We start from the raw sequence: 19,594 nt of genomic DNA, 5'->3' as shown, positions 1-19,594 counted from the left end.
AATTTCCATCTTCCCTGATAATAATTAGCTGTTCTTACAAACTAACTTGGAGAAGGAAATGGCAAATCACTGCAGTATCTCCGGCAAGAGACTCCCAAATGGGGTCACTAAGACTAGGACGTGACTGGTATGACTGAACAACAACAAAACAAACTAATTGCAAGGTGTTGCATTTTTATATTTTCAACAAATGGGCTTAAAAAACACTGAAACACTTCACTGGAAGATTTTTAAAACAGGTTAGAAAATTCTGAGGCCAGAGTTTTTAAGAGTGAAGACATAAGAATTTTTACACGTGATATATTGTTTTTACCAACAAAAGTTTTTAAAAGTTCTTTTAAAAAAAGAACTATGCCTAAAAGGTATAAAACTGTGCAACTCTTTGACCTGGCAATAGCATTACTAGGTCTATATCTCAAATAGACTTTTAAAAAATTATGTATATGTACATATGCAATATATGTACAAAAATATTTATTGCAGCTCTTTTTGTGGTGGCAAAGAATTGGAAAATGAGGGCATAGTCATAAATTGGGAAATGGCTGAATAAGTTGTGGTATATGACTGCAATGGAATTCTATTGTGCTTTAAGAAATGATGAGCAGGATGCTTTCAGAAAAACCTGGAAAGACCTACATGAACTGATGCAAAATGAAGTGAGCAGGACCAGGAGAACACTGTGCACAGTAACAGCAATAATGTATGATGATCAACTGTGAATGACTTAGCTACTCTCAATAATATAGTGATCTAAGACAATTTTGAAGGACTCGTAATTAAAAGTGCTATCTCCTTCCAGAAAAAGCACTGATGGAGTCTGAATGCAGATCAAAGCATACTTTTGTTTTACTTCCTTTATTTTTCTTGGATTTCTTTTGGTCTGTATTTTCTTTCACAACATGACTGATACAGAAATATGTTTTGTATGACTGCACATATATAACCCAAATAAAATTGCTTGCCTTCTCAATAAGGGGGGAGGTTAGGGAGGAAGGGATAGACTTTGAAATTCAAAATTTTTAAAAACAAATATTTAAAATTTTTACATGAATTTGGAGAAAACATTTTAAATGTTTTGCTACCCATAATAGCTTTGTACTATCATCAGCTAATATCTCACAGGACATTACATAAGGTGCCCTATGAATGAATGACAACAAATATAAATCTTATTTGAAATAATCTTCTTGGTAATTTTTACTTTCTTGGGCAGACTTCTTGTCAAATGTGATTAGGTAGCGATTTTTTCCCATCATAATGTTACTTATGCAGAGGCTGTATGATAAGAAGTGTCAGCCCTGCCACAGCTTTGTTCACTTATGCTTACACAATCAGTAGTTTCTTTTTAGAACACTTGTTGATTCTGTGATGGACAACTTAGTTAAAACTATACACTATAATCTGCAAATCTACTTAACTGGATATACAAAAATTGTAATACATTGCAATGCACTGAGATCTATGAAACTGAATGAGGGAATGGTATATAGTTAGTGTTTAATAAATGCTTTTTGACTGATTGCCAACCCTTCCCTGTGGTGGAATTCCTGCTTTTCCCTCATGTTACCTCAAATACCATATAGGGGCATGATCATCTAACACACAAAGTGAGGCTAGTAGTGTCAATCTATACATTAAATATAAGTAAAATCTATTTTTAGATAATAATATAAGTTTTAATTTTAATTTTTTCTTCCATCACCCCCAATGGATTCATCTTGTATACACCTCACTCTAGAGATCAAAGCTCCACATGGATGACTACAAAGCAATCACTTATGGAAGATTAAAATGGGAGGCATAAGGAATATATACCCTAAGCAAGAGTGACAGAGATCTAAGAACTAGGAACCAGGAAATTCAAAAATTAGATTTAAGCCTGAAGACACTAGCCTGATAGCCAGGAGTATGTTCTAAAGATCTGAGTGCCTAGGGCAAGAAATCTCTTATAGGATGTAAAATCCTGTGCTCTCCAGGACTCTGAAAAGTATAGGCAGAAAACTGAGGAAAAAAATAGAAAGTTCTCTCCCCCTGATGCTTGAAGGGTTTAAGCATGGGCTGTTGCTTTTCTGAAAGAACTATAAATAGTCCTAGGCCTTTGTGCTTAAAAATAAGACAAAACAAAAAACCCAGAATAGAGCCTTATGGGAGTTCTCATGAGAACCCCCTAAAGCAAAGGATTTCAGCTGAATCTCGAAGCTAAAAGTAAAGAGTATCTCCACAAACTACATGCTCAATGGTACCTGGCAGTGGCCATGCCTCTAGAGTAGCAGCATCTGGTAGAGATTCTATCTTGATGAGCAACATCGGGTGAAGATAATGTACTGATCAGAGACAATGCATCCGGTGGAGATATTTCCAGAGGACATAATATGTGTTTATACCCTGGCCACACATGTTCCTTATTTTGATGCCCTTCCATGTATGTTCCCTAAGTATACCCACTTTTCCTACTAATGTGTGTATTTGAGAGAGAATGTATCTCAGAGCGTGTGAAAGAAATAGTTTATTGCTACTTTCTTACTATTTCATCATATACCTTTGTTTTGAACTACCCATGTCCTATGGGTTAACTAATAAAAGTCAACCCATCCATGGGAGCTCATGAGCCATATTTAGTTCTGAGTGGATGCAGGCCCACACAGCACCTTGAATCTGGGGTACTCTTGAATGGGGGACAGAACCTACCCTGAAACTTGAATGGTACCCACAGGTGCTAAAGATGAAGCTACCAAAAGGAATACTGGTGATTTCTGTCATTCAGCTAATAATAAGACAAATACTACTGTTCTCAAAGAATCTAGTCTATACTTTCTATTGTGTAAGTTCCATTAAGAATTCCTAATGGCACAGTGATATCAAATAAAAATCCAACATTTGAGATTACTAAATGTAATCACCAAGATTTTTATTAGGCACCTACTATGTACTAGTTGCTTGGGACAGATATAGAAGGAATGAAATAATCCCTTCTTGAGAAGGCACTATAGTTTAATGGAGGAGATGACAAATACATACATTTATATAAAATAAATGAATGTCATTCCTGGAGTCAGGAAGACCTGAGTTCAAATGTAGCCTCAGACACTTACTAGCTGTGTGACCCTGGGCTAGTCACTTAACCCTGTTTGCCTCAGTTTCCTCATCTGTAAAATAAACTGGAGAAGGAAATGGCAAACCACTTCAGTACATTTGCCAAGAAAACCCCGGATGGGGTCATGGTCAGTTGGACATGACTAAAACAACTGAATAACAATCACATAAGGTTTGGAAATGAGGGAATTAACAGTTGGAGGGAGTATAAAAGACTTCATGTAGAAGTTGATGATTGAATGGTATCTTAAGGAAACAAAGGGATTCTATGAGGTAAAGGTGAGAAGAGAGTAGAACCCAGGGACTGTAAAGGCATAGAGATGGGAAAGAAGCGTATCATATTGGAGGAATAGAGAGATGGCCAGTTTGGTTGTTCTGTGGGTGGGGGAGGGTAATGTCCATTGAGGCAGGGGTCTTTAAAAGATAAATAGCAGTTCAGGTTTATTTAAAGGTAAGAAGGAAGTTGATTGACTAATTTCTAATCCGTGACTAGTATTTATTTTTCAGGTAGTAAGGAATCATAAAGAAGTGCAGTATGAAACAGAGTTGGCTTCACTGTATTAATGCCATCACACTAGCATGGTGACACGATATCCACAAATTGTCTAGGGAGCATTCCAAAATAGTGAGAACTATAAAATTATGCTGTAATGACTGTGATTGTAGTACCAGATCTTAAAGTCCAAAGTTTTCAAGGGCATTTGTGTTGACTATTGTAGAGGGGATAGGAATTAACTATCACCATGGGCACTTGACAAGTATTTGTAGATCAACAGATATGGTGGTCATCAAATTCCCCATAAATTAAACTGAGGTAAAACCTATCAGTGGCCTCCAAAATATTCACTTGACAATTGGCTTTATGCATTGTCATTTCATTCTATAAATACATAAAATGGGGAGTTAATATTTTGAATTTTGAATAAATATTTTCTGCCCAGAAAAAAATAGGACACATTTACCAAGTAATTATAATCAACTATATTTATAAACTATTTAAAATAGGCAACTAAGTTTTTCTCTTATGTCAACTTTAAAATTGGTGACTTATAATTGTTTAGTTATATAAGAAATAAGTGATTTGATGAGTTTGCGAAAGAACAATTTTCTTTAGGCTCTATATGCAAATGCATTTGAATAATCTCATTACTAAAATTACTTTATTTTCATCATAGAAAGCAGGGCTTATAGTGGCATCAGTGCTTCGGGTGAAGTCTATCTAAGTCAAGCTTAGTAAAGCTCTCATGTTGTTTATACATTGTCTTAGTTAATTCTTCAAGTAACTTGAAATAATATTTACCATGTATACTCATTCTTCGGTCATTTTCCTTAAAAAATATGCTTTTTTCCTTTATCCTATAGCCAATTTACATTAACTCTATAATCTATTGACAAGTCACTGATTATAGTTTAAACATCAACTATTTTGACTGCAAGGTCAGTTTCGATTAGTGAATGACAGAGAAAGAGATCACTTACCAAAACATAAGATAAATGGAGCATCAAAAGAGGTATCTTATGGGATAAAATATATAGCAGAAGATCATTAGAAACTGTTTCTATCAAAATGCTCTCAAAATATTTTCTAAGATGTCAAAAAAAAAAAAACACTTCAGTATAGTGTATGCCTAGATTGGATTAGTGTTGCTTGGTTACAACGTGGGCTGGGCTCCACATAATCCTCAGCAATTTGGTTGTCCTCAAAAATTGTCATTATCCTAATTTCAAAATTTTTCATATATAGTCTTTCTAGACATATGAACAATATAGATAGATTTATAGAGAATATATGGATTTAAAGAGAATCGAAGTTCCTACTGAAATCTAAATACTGATGGTGGGACAAACTTCTTGACAGTGAGAGTGGTCCCAAAATGGAATGAGCTGCTTTGGGAGGGTGAGGGCATCTTCCTTCCTTGGATAGTCACTTGTCAGGTATCTTGAGGGCTGCTGAAGTCTTCCAACTCAATAAATTCTCTGTGTTTCTCATTAACTAATCATACATATAACTATAGACTTTTTCTCTCTAGCTAATACCTTTGTTAGGAATTAATTTAATGTATTATTTCATGTTTAAACCTTACTGAAAAAGTGCTCAAATGTACTATATATGAGCATACATTTTATACAATTCACATATATGTATATATGTTGTCCTAAGAGAGCAAAATAATGTGAAAATTAAAAAAAAGTAAATCCTTCATTTTTGTCCCATGAAAGGGTTATTTAGACAATGAAAATATATTAAATGAAAGTAATTATTAAAAAAGAGTTTAGTTCACAGGGTTGTTGCAGGGAAACTATAAACATTAAAGTAGTAAATGAATTGTTACTATTATTGTTATTATATGAAAAAAGCTTCTCTTCCCGCTCTTATGTACCACAGTGTAGTAATAATAAAAAAATGTGACAGAACAAAACTCAGATGACTCTGAGCTATTATGGTAAAGCTTTACAACTTAGGGGACCAGGAAATTTTGGGGCAGGCTATTTACATGAGACTATGTTGCAACAGTTCCTCCATTTTTGCATTTTATAATTCTATTGGGTGCCTTACAAGTTTGTTCCGGGCATAATTAGAAGTGAGAATACATTTCTTAAGACAGCAACTTGTACTTAATTTTAAAAGCCATAAATATAATTTAAGAGGCACAGGATTACCTCAGGGTGCAGGAACAATAAAAGTGTAAATGAGATTAATAAAACAGAAACTATTTCTAGAAGACAGATTCAAAGGGGGGAAAAAAGTTAAGGGCATATGTTGATTATGTTGAATTTACCTAGCACTGTACAAGAAGAGTTGACTTTTAAAAAAGTGTGCCTTGCTTTTTCTATTTTATTAATATGATAAATATTTGTGATAAATTACAGTCTCTTTTATAGGGTATCTTTCTCATAAGTCTTTATAGGAAAAAAAAGACTGCTAAAATATAGACACAAATAATTGTTAAATTCCCTCTAGGTTATTTTTTTCTTTTTATCTTAGAAAAATTTATCTTTCAGTACTGTACTAATCATTTTATACCAAGTAACTTTTCATATTAAATGTCTTATGAACTGGAAGATTCTTAACATATAAAAAAATTTAAGGATGCTGTATGTGCCTCAGTGAAAAGATTTGCTTATGCACAAATATCTGGGCAGTATAGCATAATATTTTCACTAAGAAAGGACTGCTATAAATCCAGATTGATGAAATACTCTCATTCCTTGAATCACTGGGGGGTTGTGAATTTCCCTCTGTTTTCAAACTGCTTATTAGATGGCTTCTGTAAGCTCGAGTGCAGTCTTGTAGATTATGGTTATGTCTACTAAAATGCTGACATAGTAATTTTGTGAGAGATGCATGTTTAACAACCTTTTGTTGTTTATTGGGCCTTAGGGAGACATAAAGAACTCTACTACAATTACTCTAGTCTGTTATTCAGTTTACACAAATAAAGAGATTACAAATCTGTGCATGACATAATTGCCAGGCTTAATAGATGAAACTGAGATTCTGGACTTAGTGTAACTTTCCCTACAACTGTTTGTTTAAACCACTGAGCACTCAGGGATTATTTAGAAATAAGTTATATGTCAAATCACTTGAATTATGCTGAGACAGTGTGTATTTTTTATCCACACGGTCGAAAACAACAATTAGCTATTTTTACAATACGCTGAAAATAAAAACAATTAAGACTGAGGTTCACTAATACATTTAAACTAACTTCTAACAACAACAACAACAACAACAAATTTAAGGCATTCATGAGTGGTTTGTAGTAACAGAAAAGATATAACTATTTGTCCTTCATGCTTCACACCTACTCACACAAACACTTAGGGAGCAAAATCACAGGTCTGACAATGCCAGTCCTTTGCTTAAGAAGCTTCAGTGGCTCCCTATCACCTTTAGCTTAAATATAATCAGTGTTTGACATTTAAAACTTTTCACAATATGGCTCCAGTCTATTTTCTCAGATATTCCTCTTCTTTATTGATTTTCAGCTAAATTGGGTTTTGTTGTTTCCTATATACAACAACCCAGTACCTGGCATATAACAGGCACTTAATGTTTGTTCAACTAAATTGAATCAAGGAATTAAAAAGAAAGAGATCCAGAGCCATTCACTTTATATTAGGTAGTTCAGCTCTCTAAGGAGTTTGACCAAATTTAACCTAGGATATTATTTATGAGTTGGTCTAACAGTTCTTTTTTTGATAGGTTATTTATGGCTCAGGTTAAACTAAATGATACAATTCTGTGTATTTAATTTAATCTGCTCTGATTAGCAGAAGGTAGGTAGTGGTTTTGTCAAGATGGGCCTATCTTAATTTTATGTTCTTCTTTTCACTTGTGATTATAGAAGTTATGTGGTTTAGTTTTCAGGTGTCACTCAGCATAGAACAGGCTAGAGAGAGGGTAGGGACTGGGAATTGCACCGTGATTTCACTAATATAGGGACCTCTCAGGTGAGGAAACTCCCATTACCTAGGTTGGTAATATCTTTTGTTCTTGGACAGTCTCCTTGACCTAGGGCACTGAGAGGTTAAGTGCCCACTGCCTTAAGAGTGGCCTTCCTGGCTGCAAAACCAGTTCTCTATCCACCACACCACAATGCCTCTCTGTGACATAATAAAGAAGCAAACAAATTATATACATGGGAATATACTTATATTTTTGCTGTTATTCATGCTTTCTGGGGGCCAAGGATTACCTTTAAATCACTAGATTATAAGCTCTTTAAGTGCTGCTTTGGAAACTGGAGGTGGTTAGAAGGAAATCTTTAGACCTCACAGGATGGTGCTTGGCCTGGCACACAGCTCACAAATCTCCAGAATATATCGTACTGAACTTAAGGTCTTTTAAAGTCCCAGGTCATGGAATATATGTCTTGCATAGGCCAAAGAGGCTAGAGTGGATGGTATCATGTAGATATTTGGATACAGATTGTAGTGGAAAGGATTATAGAGGTGGAATCTAATTTTAGCAATTCACTGAATAGGGAATGTTCCTTTGGTGCTAGTACAGTCACTAAATAGAGGATTATAAGCTTTCTTTGTGAATACCTAGATAAATACACGAGTTCTACTGCTGTTGTCTGATGAGACATGAAAGCCAACTCGCATGATTTTTCCAGGTATAACAGCGCAATTAGTTCAGTTGTCTTGGGTTAGGGAGGGTCAATTATTTGGAATTTTATAATACGGAACTGGCTTACCATTTATGGAAACTCTGGCTATTTTAGATCTTAAAATTCAGTATAAGGAAATTCATCCTGGGGAAACCTACCATCAATACAATGAACATGAGAAAGTATTCACTGACTCCTTCCCTTTTATTAAGCATCAGAGAACTCATAATGAAGAGAAACCTTTTTACATATAATGGAACATCCATTACTCATCTCTTTTTAGACATCAGAGAGAAATCCTGTGAATGTAATGAATGTGTGGAAAAACTTCAAGCAAAGTTCAAACTTTGTTAACTATCACATAATTCATAGTGGAAAGAAATGATGTGAATTTAACGAACACGAAAAGGACTTCACTCAGCTCTCATTTATCATCATAAACTGAGATGTATAGAAATGGGAGAGGAACTATATAAATGTAATAAACGTGAAAACCTTTGTGTAAGGCTCACACATAAGAGCTTTTGTGCTGGGAAGTAGGGCTCAGAAAGTAATAAATATTGAGGAACTTGTGAACATCCCCAGGAGAATGTAAGCTCCTTGACAGCAAGGACTGCTTTGTTTTAATCCTTGACATACAGTAGGCACTTAATAAATGCTTGTTGAATTTGACTCAGATGGGTGACAAATGACCAGAAGATATGGCTCTGAGTTTAGGTTGGCCTCAATGTGTTCCGTGTTATTACTGTTGCAAATTACCTGGTTTTATGTTACACAGAGAAGAAAACAGTATCCAAAAGGATGTCAGTAATAGTCCCACTACCTTCTACCATACCCCGGGGCCATATCTAGATAACCAGGTTCAGTTTTGGGCACAACATTTTAGGGAAGATTAATAATCTGGAGTTTGTCCAGATGATTGTCATAGGATTTATACCTGGAAAAAACTTCAAAATTCATTGAATCCAACTCCCTTGTTTTATAAATAAGGAAACTAAGGCCTAGAAAGGCCAAATGACTAAATGACTTGCTCAAAGTCATACAGGCTGTAGGCAGGAAAACCAAGAATTGAACCCAAGTCTTGTGATTCCAAATATGACACTTTTTCTACTGCACTGTAGCAAATACAAACAAGGATGATAAGAAGACTGGAGAACAAGTCATAGAAGGATCTGGTGATACTCAGTCTGGAAAAGGGAAGACTTAGAGAAGGCATGAGAAAGTAGAGTGGGCTGGCTTAGCAGGTAGTAGCCTTCCCTTACTGGAGCAGAGGTTGTACAACCACTTTGAGGCAATTTTGAAGAAGGAATTCTTGGTCAGCTATAAGTTGGCCTTGCAGGTCCCTTAAAGCTCTTAGACTCTGTGAGTGAACTCGGGGAAAAATTATTCACAAGGTCATAAAATAGTTACAGGCATCGTAGTAGATAGACAATAATAACGCTGAGTTTGAAGGCCAATATTCTATATATCTCCATGCCTCCTTTGGCCTATTTGTCTGGAGATCCAGTGTCATGTTGACTATGGCAACCTGAAGTTGTTCTAGAAAACTGGGAATCCACGGGAAAGACTACTTGTCAAGGAAACTGGAAGTCCCATAATAAATGCATAACAAGTTAGAGTTCCTTGGTTTTTTTTCTTTCTTTAAGAAAGAGAATCAAGCCCTTAGAAGGTGAAATAAATGAATAAATCCTTACTGCTAATTTGTCTCAGTAAACTCTTAGAAGGTCCTTATCTTTAGCTCTACAAGGAGTATATGTCTCCTACTAGGATTAATATCTCAAATGTAATTTCATTTGTACAGTCATAAGGTAGACAGAAGTATATTGACAATAAATCAATTCAATTCAATTCAATAAATATTTATTAAGTACCCAATATGTGTCAGACATTATGGTAAGCACTGGACAGGAGTACTGAACAAACCTGAGAACTTTCCAATGGATTCTAAGAACCTCTTGGAAGAAGGAGAGCCAGGTGTCATGAAGAGCATTTACCTCTTGAGTATTCCTGACAGTAACAAAGAGGTTTTGTGTCTTCTGTGTTACTAGGTCTAAAACCAGGACGAAATTGATAGCTTTAATTACAACAGAAAGTTGAGATAGGATAGAGCACTAAGAATGGAAGTTATCCCGGAAAGCTTTTTGTAGGAAGGAGGACAAGAACTCTGAGAAGCAGAGATGAGGAAGGAGTACATTCCAGTCATGGTAGTCTATTTTAGCTGGAACTCTGGAGGGGAGTTAGTGGGAATAAGGCTGGGAATGTTGGTGAAAATCCAATTATGGGGAGGCTTTAAATGCCAATCTGTGTTTTATTCTATGGGCAGTGGGGAGTCTTTGAAAGTTTTTGAGAAAAAAAGTGACAGGGACAGACCTGTGTCTTTGTTGCTGTTGTTAGGAAGATTATTTTGGCAGTTGTGTGGATAATGGAAGCTACTTGAAGATAGAGACTGTTTTTCATCTTGTCTTTTTCTCCCTACAGCTCTTCAACATAGTTTGGGTTGGCTCCACTTGGCTTGAGGTGTGAACTGAAGAGGGGAGACCAATTAGAAGAATATTGTAGTAGAGTAATCTAGATGAGGCCTGTACTATTGATGAGGGTGGTGGTAGTGTGAGAGAAGAAGGAGAGTCATATGAGATGTGCCGTGAAGGAAGAACAGCAAGATTTGGTAAATGGTTGGTTAAGGGCTGTGGAAGAAAGGGAAGAGTCAAGGATGACTCTAAGGTTCTGAATCTGGGTCATTGAAAGGGTAGTGATACCCTCAACATAAATCAGGAAGCTTATAAGGACCTTCCTTATAAGGTGAGTTTGGGGTGGGAAACAATGAGTTCTGTTCAAGGCATAGCGAGTTTGAGATACCTATGAGATATCTGAGAACTGAAATTCAGCAGTAGTTAATGAGAAAGAGATTAGGACTGGAAATACAAATTTGGGAGTCAATTGTATAGAAATAATACTTGAACCCATGGGGGCAGATGAAGACAACAAGGGCAAGAATGTAGAGAGAGAAGTGAATAGGGCAGAGCCCGACCAGGCCCTGGAGAGCACCTAACCTAAAGAGGCAATGGATAAATGGTGATATATTTCCTCTTAGTAAAAAGTTTCTTGGAGATAAAGACTGGTTTACAAATGAATATTCATATGGAAGGCTAGGAGAATTAGTCAAACAAACAGGTCTTAAGGCAGGGTAAACTTAGACAAGTGGGCTGCGGGTAAGACTAGGTTGAACATAAGGCAAGAGGAGAACCATGTGGGCCAAGGCAGAACGAGACTGAGGTCAGGTACTTCTTATGGAAGAAGACAAGCTTGGGGGAGAAGGTATTAGTCAGGAAAACACCAAAAAAGATGGTGGGAAGTTTGGATGTATGATCAGTATGGGAGAATGGCTTTTGTACCTAAACAGGAGCTGGTAGAAAACTTTCTTCCCTAGACGGACTATAAAATCATAGATTTAGAGTTGGAAGGTATCTTAAAGTTTACTAAGCCTAGAGAAGTTAACTAATTTAGCAAAGTCACACAGATAATAAGTGATTTAGCCTAGAATCAAATCTAATTCCTCTCATGTCAAATCTAGCATTCTTTCCAAGATAGCAAGGTTTTAGAAGCTGGCATGTTATTGCACAATGAGAAAAGTAAAAGAGGAAAACTTAAGATGATTATTAATGTAATTTTAAATACCTTACAGAAAATAAATTTAGGCACACACATATTCAATATAGCAAATTATTTTATAATGTATTTTGTTTTCCTATGTTCTTATCCAAAATTATCATGATTGTAGGAATAATTTGAAGAAAAAAATAAGTTTAGATTTTTTTGTGATTAATTTAGCAGGTAAATTTTTTCTTGTCAACAAATTGAGATTTAGGACATATATTGATTTAGCAAGTTAATTTTGTTTGTTTTTTATTCTTACTATTCTTTCCGATATTAATTATAATTGTTTTGAACTTTTATAAGAATAACTGAATTAAGACGAAATTATTTTTAGAGCATAAGCATTACAAAAAGAACTATTATGAATATAAGAAATTACATGACATGTAAGTTCTGACAATCCTGGTTATTTCTACTTAGCTAAATTGACAACTACTATACCTACACAGAGTTCATACATTCCATTAAATCTAACCAAATTTGTGAATACAAAATAGCTTTAAAGGCATAGTTTTAGTAAGTATCTAATAATTTACATAAATCTGGAACAAATTTTAATGACATGTATAGCAAAATGGTCAACTTACCAACCCTAAGACAGTTCTCTATTTTATAATTCACCGATTCAAAGCATTTTTTTTCCTAAAAATATAGCATTGTAATGTGGATCTAAAAATTAGTCTATTGTACATATAGGTAAGGAAATAAAAAGTTGCTCACTCAGTCAACTTCAACTTCACTTATTTTTCCCCATGTTAAAAATTAATACAGCACAGAATCTCATTATTTGAAAGTACTTAAGGTATGTTCTTAATTCACCGATGTTGCCATTGGAATGCTGGCATGGGGTGGGTAAAGAAAAATGGGGAAGGAGCTTAGAAAGAAAAAAGTCAGGGACAAAGGTATGGTAAAATGGTTCCATGAAAACATGTTAGGCAAAACCAGGGGTAAATAGTTCCATGGAACATAACACATGGATGACTGGCCAACAAATATTATAATGATGTTGTTACAGGTTTGGGTGGAACATGGGTAAAATTATTAACAATATTAAAGCTAAACAACATTGGCTACCACAATGTTATTCAGGGCAGTCTATTGTCTAAAGACTAGGCACCAGCATATGACTTTATCTTGATATAGGTAGAGTAGTTTTCTCTTTCTCCCAAACAAGCCCTCTCCAAAAAACTTTCCCCACTTTCGTCACTGAAGACCGATTAGAAGCTAATTTCTGGGTGTTTGTGATGGAGTATGAACAAAATGAGGACAGTATTAACATAAGCATTGAAGCAATTTGTGGTATGAATCAGACGAGTTTGTGATCTAACTGTGCAAAACATAGTTCTGAGCTCCCAGTTCTGAGCACCTGGGAAGTCAAGAGACCCCGAGATTGGATAATTAGTGTCAAGGAGTGGAGCACTTATGAGTGTAAATACATTCCTCTCAATGGCTTTGACAGATAATTTTCCATTGTAGGAAGGCAGGTAGAGAACAGAAGGCTAACGGACACCTGAACCTAGGGAAAGGCCACTACTGAAAAGAAGAAATGGGCAAAAAAAAGGCAAAGAAGATGCAGGCAAGAAAAGGACATGGAAAGGAGAAGGTGAACACAGCAAATAGAAATGTTGCGACTAAACTTAACTCGAATAAGTGTTCAAATACTTGATTTAGATCGTAAATTCATGAGGGTAGGGGCTGTGCTTATTACTCAAGTCATCATCTATCAACAAACAGCATATGATTTAATAAATGCTGAATGACTCCAGTTTCTTTTTCTGTGACAACTTAAATAGAAGTTGGTTTTCAGGAAAAGAGTTGTGCTTTCAACACCGCACATTCAGCAGCCAGTCCTTAATGATTTATCCAAATGACTTAGGTCTCTCAGTATAAAAGATTGTTAAGGTGGGAAAAAAGTGAATCACAAATGATTTGGAAGTAGCCTTTTTAAACTAATGAATTTATATGCATGATTTTTTTTAACTTGGCTGCAAAACCATCCCAAAGTCACATTTACTGAAAATCTTTTGGCTGCTACAAGGCATTTTTATGCACATCACAATCTCAGGAAGTAAAAGATCTGGGGGCAAAAGTTCTGAGACTTCTCATTAGTCAAGCAAATAATTTAAAAAAGAAAAACAATGATTCTGAAAATGTGACCCAATGGACTATGAAATGTTAGCCTGATAAATCAGTGAGCAGGTCTTATGTAATTTGTAGCAGGAGACTACCTATACTTTTATTTTTGGCATAAGAAATAATGATATTCAGAATTGATGCCTTTAAAAAGCATTTAATGACATTTTAATTAACTTTGGTGAGGTTTTGTTGTTGTTAAACAATTGCTATGAAAGCCCATTTAAAAAGACTTATAACAGTCTCCCAGTTACACTACCACTGTGAATTATGGAACACAACAATGGTAGAACTAAAATAATGAATGACTCTGCAATGGAAAGATGCATGCTGGGCAATTGCAGGTTGAAGCTTGTAACTAATAACAACTTGCATATAAAAAGATTAAGGATATATATGACCTTTCACGTATTAAGAATTTAATCTAACAAACAATCCAGGTAGTATATGGCTATCCTTAGGATATTTAAGAAACACAAGAACAAGAAGGAAAGGTTTGCAGTGCATTATGGAAGCTTAATCACAAAACATGGATGATTCATGCATAGGATAACAAGATGTGCAAAGATTATGATCTGCATCAGTGTAGCAAACACCCACAATGAGAAGCTCAGTTATTATCTTAGGTATTCTAAGTAAGTCGTTGGGCAAGTACAGATGGTCTATTTATATATTGTTGTTTCTTTACTCCAGTTGAAGAAATATACAGACAGAATATATTTAAGAAACACTTCTTTAAATACCTTCCTCTTAGTTGGACTTTCAGGAAAGCTGAGTGCCACAGAATTGATACTTTTGAATTGTGGTGCTAGAGAAGACTTTTGATAGTCCCTTGGAGAGCGAGGAGATCAAATCAATCAACACTTAAAGAAATTAATTCAGGTTATTCACTGGAAGGCCAAATGCTGACACTTAAATACTTTAATTAATTTAAATACTTAAAAAATTTGGCCACATAATGAGGACAGGACTCGTTTGAAATAATCCTGATGTGGGGAAAGATTGAAGGAAAAAGGAAAAGGGGATGGCAGAGGATGAGATGGATAGTGTCATGGAAACAATGAAACATGGACACAGATAGACCTTGAGAGACAGTGCAAGATAGAAGGGCCTGGCATGCTATGGTCCCTGAGGTCATGAAGAGTCAGATATGACTGAATGACTAAACAACAACAAAATAAATTTACCCTTATCACAGAACACTCTTATAAACTACTGCCTAACCTATGCCTAATTTGTGTGATGTTTTATATAACATGATTATTTTGGGTTATTCTATTAAGAGCAAAAATTATTCTAAGTAAATTGTTTTTTAGTCATGAATATATAAGAAGACCAGTCTAGCAGCAAATTAGACTTGGAGATATATTACCTATACAAGACTCTACCCACTGGGCTTAATACCTCACTTTCATCCAAATAAAGTGTAACAGCACCAAGAAAGAAATATAAATGTGAGCCAGAAAAAAAGCAAAAACCTAAGAAGTTGTGGGAGCCTTCCCATGCACATTTCTACTCTAAAATTCAGTTACTATCTCTACGTTTCAGTTTGCTTGTGGAACTGGTGAATCAGGCACAACTTTATTTCAATGTAAGATCTATTTTACAGATTTAAAAAAACCTTAAACCGCAAGGATTTTTTTCAGCCATATGCACTTACTTCTGCTTTTTTACGAGCTTCCATAGCTTTCATAAGCATCATGTGTTGTCGTCTTCTCTCTCTTTCCTAATAGAGCAGATAAAATTAGGAAAAAACCTCAACCACAGTTAGCAATATGATTTGTAATTTTAAACTTGGTAAAGCATGTTTAGCATTAATAGACAAGTCATGGTAAATACTAAATAGAAGACAAGAATGGCCAAGTCTGTGCATGTTTTAGTTCAGGTTTAGAAAGCAAATACAAGAACAATCAAAAGCAAAAAGGTAAAGCAATGAACATGGAGACAGTGTAAAACATAAGCATACAGGATTTACTTATGGTCAGTTGTGATGCTCCTTCCAAAGCTGGCAGAACGAAAAGCATAATGGTTGGCTGGAACAGGTCAGTTACCTTACATCTGCTATTCGAAAGCCTGCAGGTACTTACATATTGCCAATTAAACAGAAGGCTGGACTTCTGGTCATTTTTGAGAGCAGACATAAGATGATATGTGATCATTTCAATTTTGTGGTTTTAAAGAGATGATAATTTTCTATGAGTAGCAAAATCTAATTTGTAAAGCCAATAAGGCACTAAACAAATTAGAATGCTGAATTTTCTCAGTTTTTATAGCAATTTAATTACGCTAGTCACAGTTTATACACAAACATGAATGGAAGAGGATTTTCTTATTTACTGATGTCTCTCCCTTGGTGCACTACATAAGGTGACAAATGCTGCACCAGGGGCTTTGTTAGTAATTATTAAGTGGAACCTGAGCTACATGTAATAAAATATTAAAATGAAGTTTGCCCCAGTTTAATTTGAAAATCTGGTTTTATTTTCAGATCAAAATGTTATACATTTTATAGTAGCTAATAAAAAATTTTATCCAAAATTTAAACTCCCTCCCCACAGAAGGGATATATTTCATATAACTTAGCTAAACAAATTTATCTGCAAAATTAGGTCTTAGAAGTAATGTAAATTTCATAACCTCCCATCAAGCTGTATTCAAAATTCCCATTGCTTTTAATGGCAGTTTTGCATCTAGGATGATGGAAGAATATGGTTCACAGTAACTGAATACCTAATTTTACAAGTGGTCCAACTTGATATAGTGACATCAGTAATATAGATTTCTCATAAGCAGCCTTATAAATGGATTCAATTTAAAAACATTTGAGACAAGTCATACTTTCTTTATAGACAGACAAGCAGATGTATGCAATGCACTGTGCTGTAAAGCCATGCAGCAGTATGTAATATGACAGCAGCCAGTGCTACACTTTATGCATTGCTATGACAACCATATCACAACCAAATCACAATGCGGTGTTAGATGTACAAAAATAAACATACCCATACCATATCTAGTCTATGCCTCTCCAACTCCTGGTAGAAAGAGTTGGCACAACATTATGAAACAGAAATCACAAAGTCATAAAACCACTTTATAATTCCCAAAAGACCCCAATACCAAAGCAGGCAATACACTGTAAGATAAAGAAAAAAAAACTTAAGCAGGAATCTTATCAGAAATTTTTAAAGAAAATATTTTGAAGATTTTTCCCCAAATAGCTCAAGAAGTAGTTAAAAATTAGAATTTGCAACAGTTGAGCTAACTGCACGTATACAGACCTGATGCTTCAAAAGAACAGCTTGTTGTCTTCTCATTTCTTTTTCCTTAAAAATAAGAAAAAAAAGTGTAATATGCAAGTGTTACCCAGAAGATTTTAGAAAGCACTGAAAGCAGTATTATGTCTGACTTCTCTCACTTGAATCAAAATTGTATGACCTAGTAAAAGAGTCATTAATGGCCCTTATTACCCTGCAGTTAGATGACATGTCCTGATCTAATCCTCAATAGCATATTTACTAAAGGAACTTGCCAGAATGTCAGGACATTTCATATACAGCTCTTTGGCAGTACTGAAAGTATCAGTCATATTCTTTAACAAGGCGATAAGTAAAACACCTGTTAGGGGCCAGGATTCAAATCTGGGTCTATTCAAAATAATGAAGGCTCTTTACTCTTTGACAGACTGAGATCAAAACAAATGTGATCAGTAGCATTAATTTTAATCTCCGAACATATTGATACTAAAAGAGTTTCCAGTGTTAGCTGTTTAAAATGAGATGCACATAGGATCACAGGCTCTTGGGCTAGAAGGGAACTCCTCTGTAATTTAGTCTGTCCCCTTTCATTTTACAGGAAAGGCAGCTGATTTCCCAAGAGATAAATGACTTGCCCAAGGTGACACAAAGTAGTAAGAAGCAGAGTCAGTGGAAACTGGGTTCTCTGATGCCAAAGCCACTGCTCTTCCCATTCTACTCCCCTTTCAGAGGTCACAGTGAGCTACAGAGCGGGCTCCAACCCATGTTCCCAAAATTTTTTATTGTGTTGAAATTAGGTAAAAGGAAAGAACAGAGCAACATAAGGGAAAAAGTCGGAAAGTAACATGTAAAAGAGGAGAAAGGTAGTACCATTCACTTCTTTCTAGTGACAGTGGCCAGTATATACAGGCTGATCATAAAAGTACATAGGAACTTGAGAGTTTTGTTTTGTTTTGTTTTGTTTTTTAGCACCAGTTGGTAGAACTACCACTTCTTCCCTTCTATGTTTGGCTTCCTGCTAGAGTCACTCTCCTACTACTAGTAGGAGCACCATTTTGTAAGATCTCCAAATTGACATTCATCAAACCCCATAGGCAACTATTTCTCCCTGATACATACAACTCATCATGCAAATATAACCAAACAGTCCAAGTACATAAACAGGTGATAACAATTCCTAATTAATAACTGCTGTTATCAATAGCTTGGTGCACTGTCAAAGAAATATTAAAAACTCACATTTATATAGTGCTTTAAGGTTTACAAAGCACTATCATAACAACTCTGGGAAACAGGTAACGCCTTAGTTATTATGTATGTCCTTTTTACATATGAGAAAGATTAGGCTCAGATAGGTTAAATGATTTGCCCTTGGACACATATCTAGTGACTGTCAGAACCCTGATTTGAACCTGGGTTACCTAACTCTTTCCCAGGATTTTTTAAACTACCCTGTGGGGATATAGGTAAGTTATTTTAAGTAAATGTTGGTCAAGATTTTAGTTTGTTCCTGGTTTGGTCACAAAGACATAAAGAACACTAATAAGTGAAGGGAAAAGCAAGACAGGGTGGCAGTAGGGGACAGAATGTAACATACAATGCAGTAAAGAAAATGAAATTTGGGGGGCACTTAGCCCAAATAAAATTGTTCACAGGTTTATTATGATAGTTTATATTGAAAATAAATGTCTACTTTTGCTCAAACCAAGCATCAGACAAAGCACGTACAACAAAAACATTTATGTTACTATAAGCAGAAACATACATATAATCCACACATTATAGGTTTGCTAAACATTTTCAGAGAATTTTGAGAAGTATAATTCTCATAAATTTACACAGCATAGACAATCACATGGTTTTTATTTTTCAAAAAATAAAAACTCTGATGCTCAGCTAAACTAACCTTTATTCGTTTCTCGGCCTCCAATAATTTGGCATTTGCCGCTTCTTCCTTCTTTTTCTTTTTAGCCTGTGCATGCAAAACAGGTCTCAAAGTCATGCAACAGCACCACTATAACTTGAAAATAATCTTAGAATTGAAAGGAAGCTATATGCCTCACAAGGTGCAAAACAATACATGACACATGATATTATAACATAGTTCGTCACCGATATATATTGGAAATATTTGTTTCAACTTGTAATTTGGAATTTACACATTTAAAATGTATTTCCTCCAGTAAACTGTGGCACAGAAACAATCTTGTGATCTCTAAGACCATGTGAGTGGAGTGAAAGCTTTGGCAGGTTCTACTAAGTTGGCAAGACTTCAAGGATAAGCACCATACTCTATGGCTATCTTCTGATGACCAACTTCATGAAGTCTAGAGATAA

The 19,594-nt window shown here is 35.3% G+C and overlaps 1 protein-coding gene across 16 annotated transcripts in view; it reads right to left on the bottom strand.

The window, feature by feature from the left end:
- LOC114045671 (bromodomain adjacent to zinc finger domain protein 2B) overlaps positions 1-19,594 on the bottom strand; it is a 342,755-nt gene that overhangs the window by 53,785 nt on the left and 269,376 nt on the right. For 6 of the 16 annotated variants that reach the window (XM_027865749.1, XM_027865748.1, XM_027865752.1 and 3 more), the window contains 4 exons: positions 19,164-19,229; positions 17,282-17,326; positions 17,003-17,035; positions 15,661-15,726 (listed from right to left, as the gene is read on the bottom strand). In XM_027865749.1, the coding sequence (XP_027721550.1) occupies positions 15,661-15,726; positions 17,003-17,035; positions 17,282-17,326; positions 19,164-19,229 (210 nt within the window). The remainder of the gene's footprint in view (positions 1-15,660; positions 15,727-17,002; positions 17,036-17,281; positions 17,327-19,163; positions 19,230-19,594) is intronic. The other 10 variants (XM_027865755.1, XM_027865760.1, XM_027865761.1 and 7 more) reach the window with 2 other exon arrangements.

Source organism: Vombatus ursinus, unplaced genomic scaffold (assembly GCF_900497805.2).
Source record: "Vombatus ursinus unplaced genomic scaffold, bare-nosed wombat genome assembly UNPS02014779.1, whole genome shotgun sequence".
NCBI classification, from domain to species: Eukaryota; Metazoa; Chordata; class Mammalia; order Diprotodontia; family Vombatidae; genus Vombatus; species Vombatus ursinus.
The sequence above is the reverse complement of the archived record's forward strand: the minus strand, read 5'-3'. Positions and strand labels throughout refer to the sequence as shown.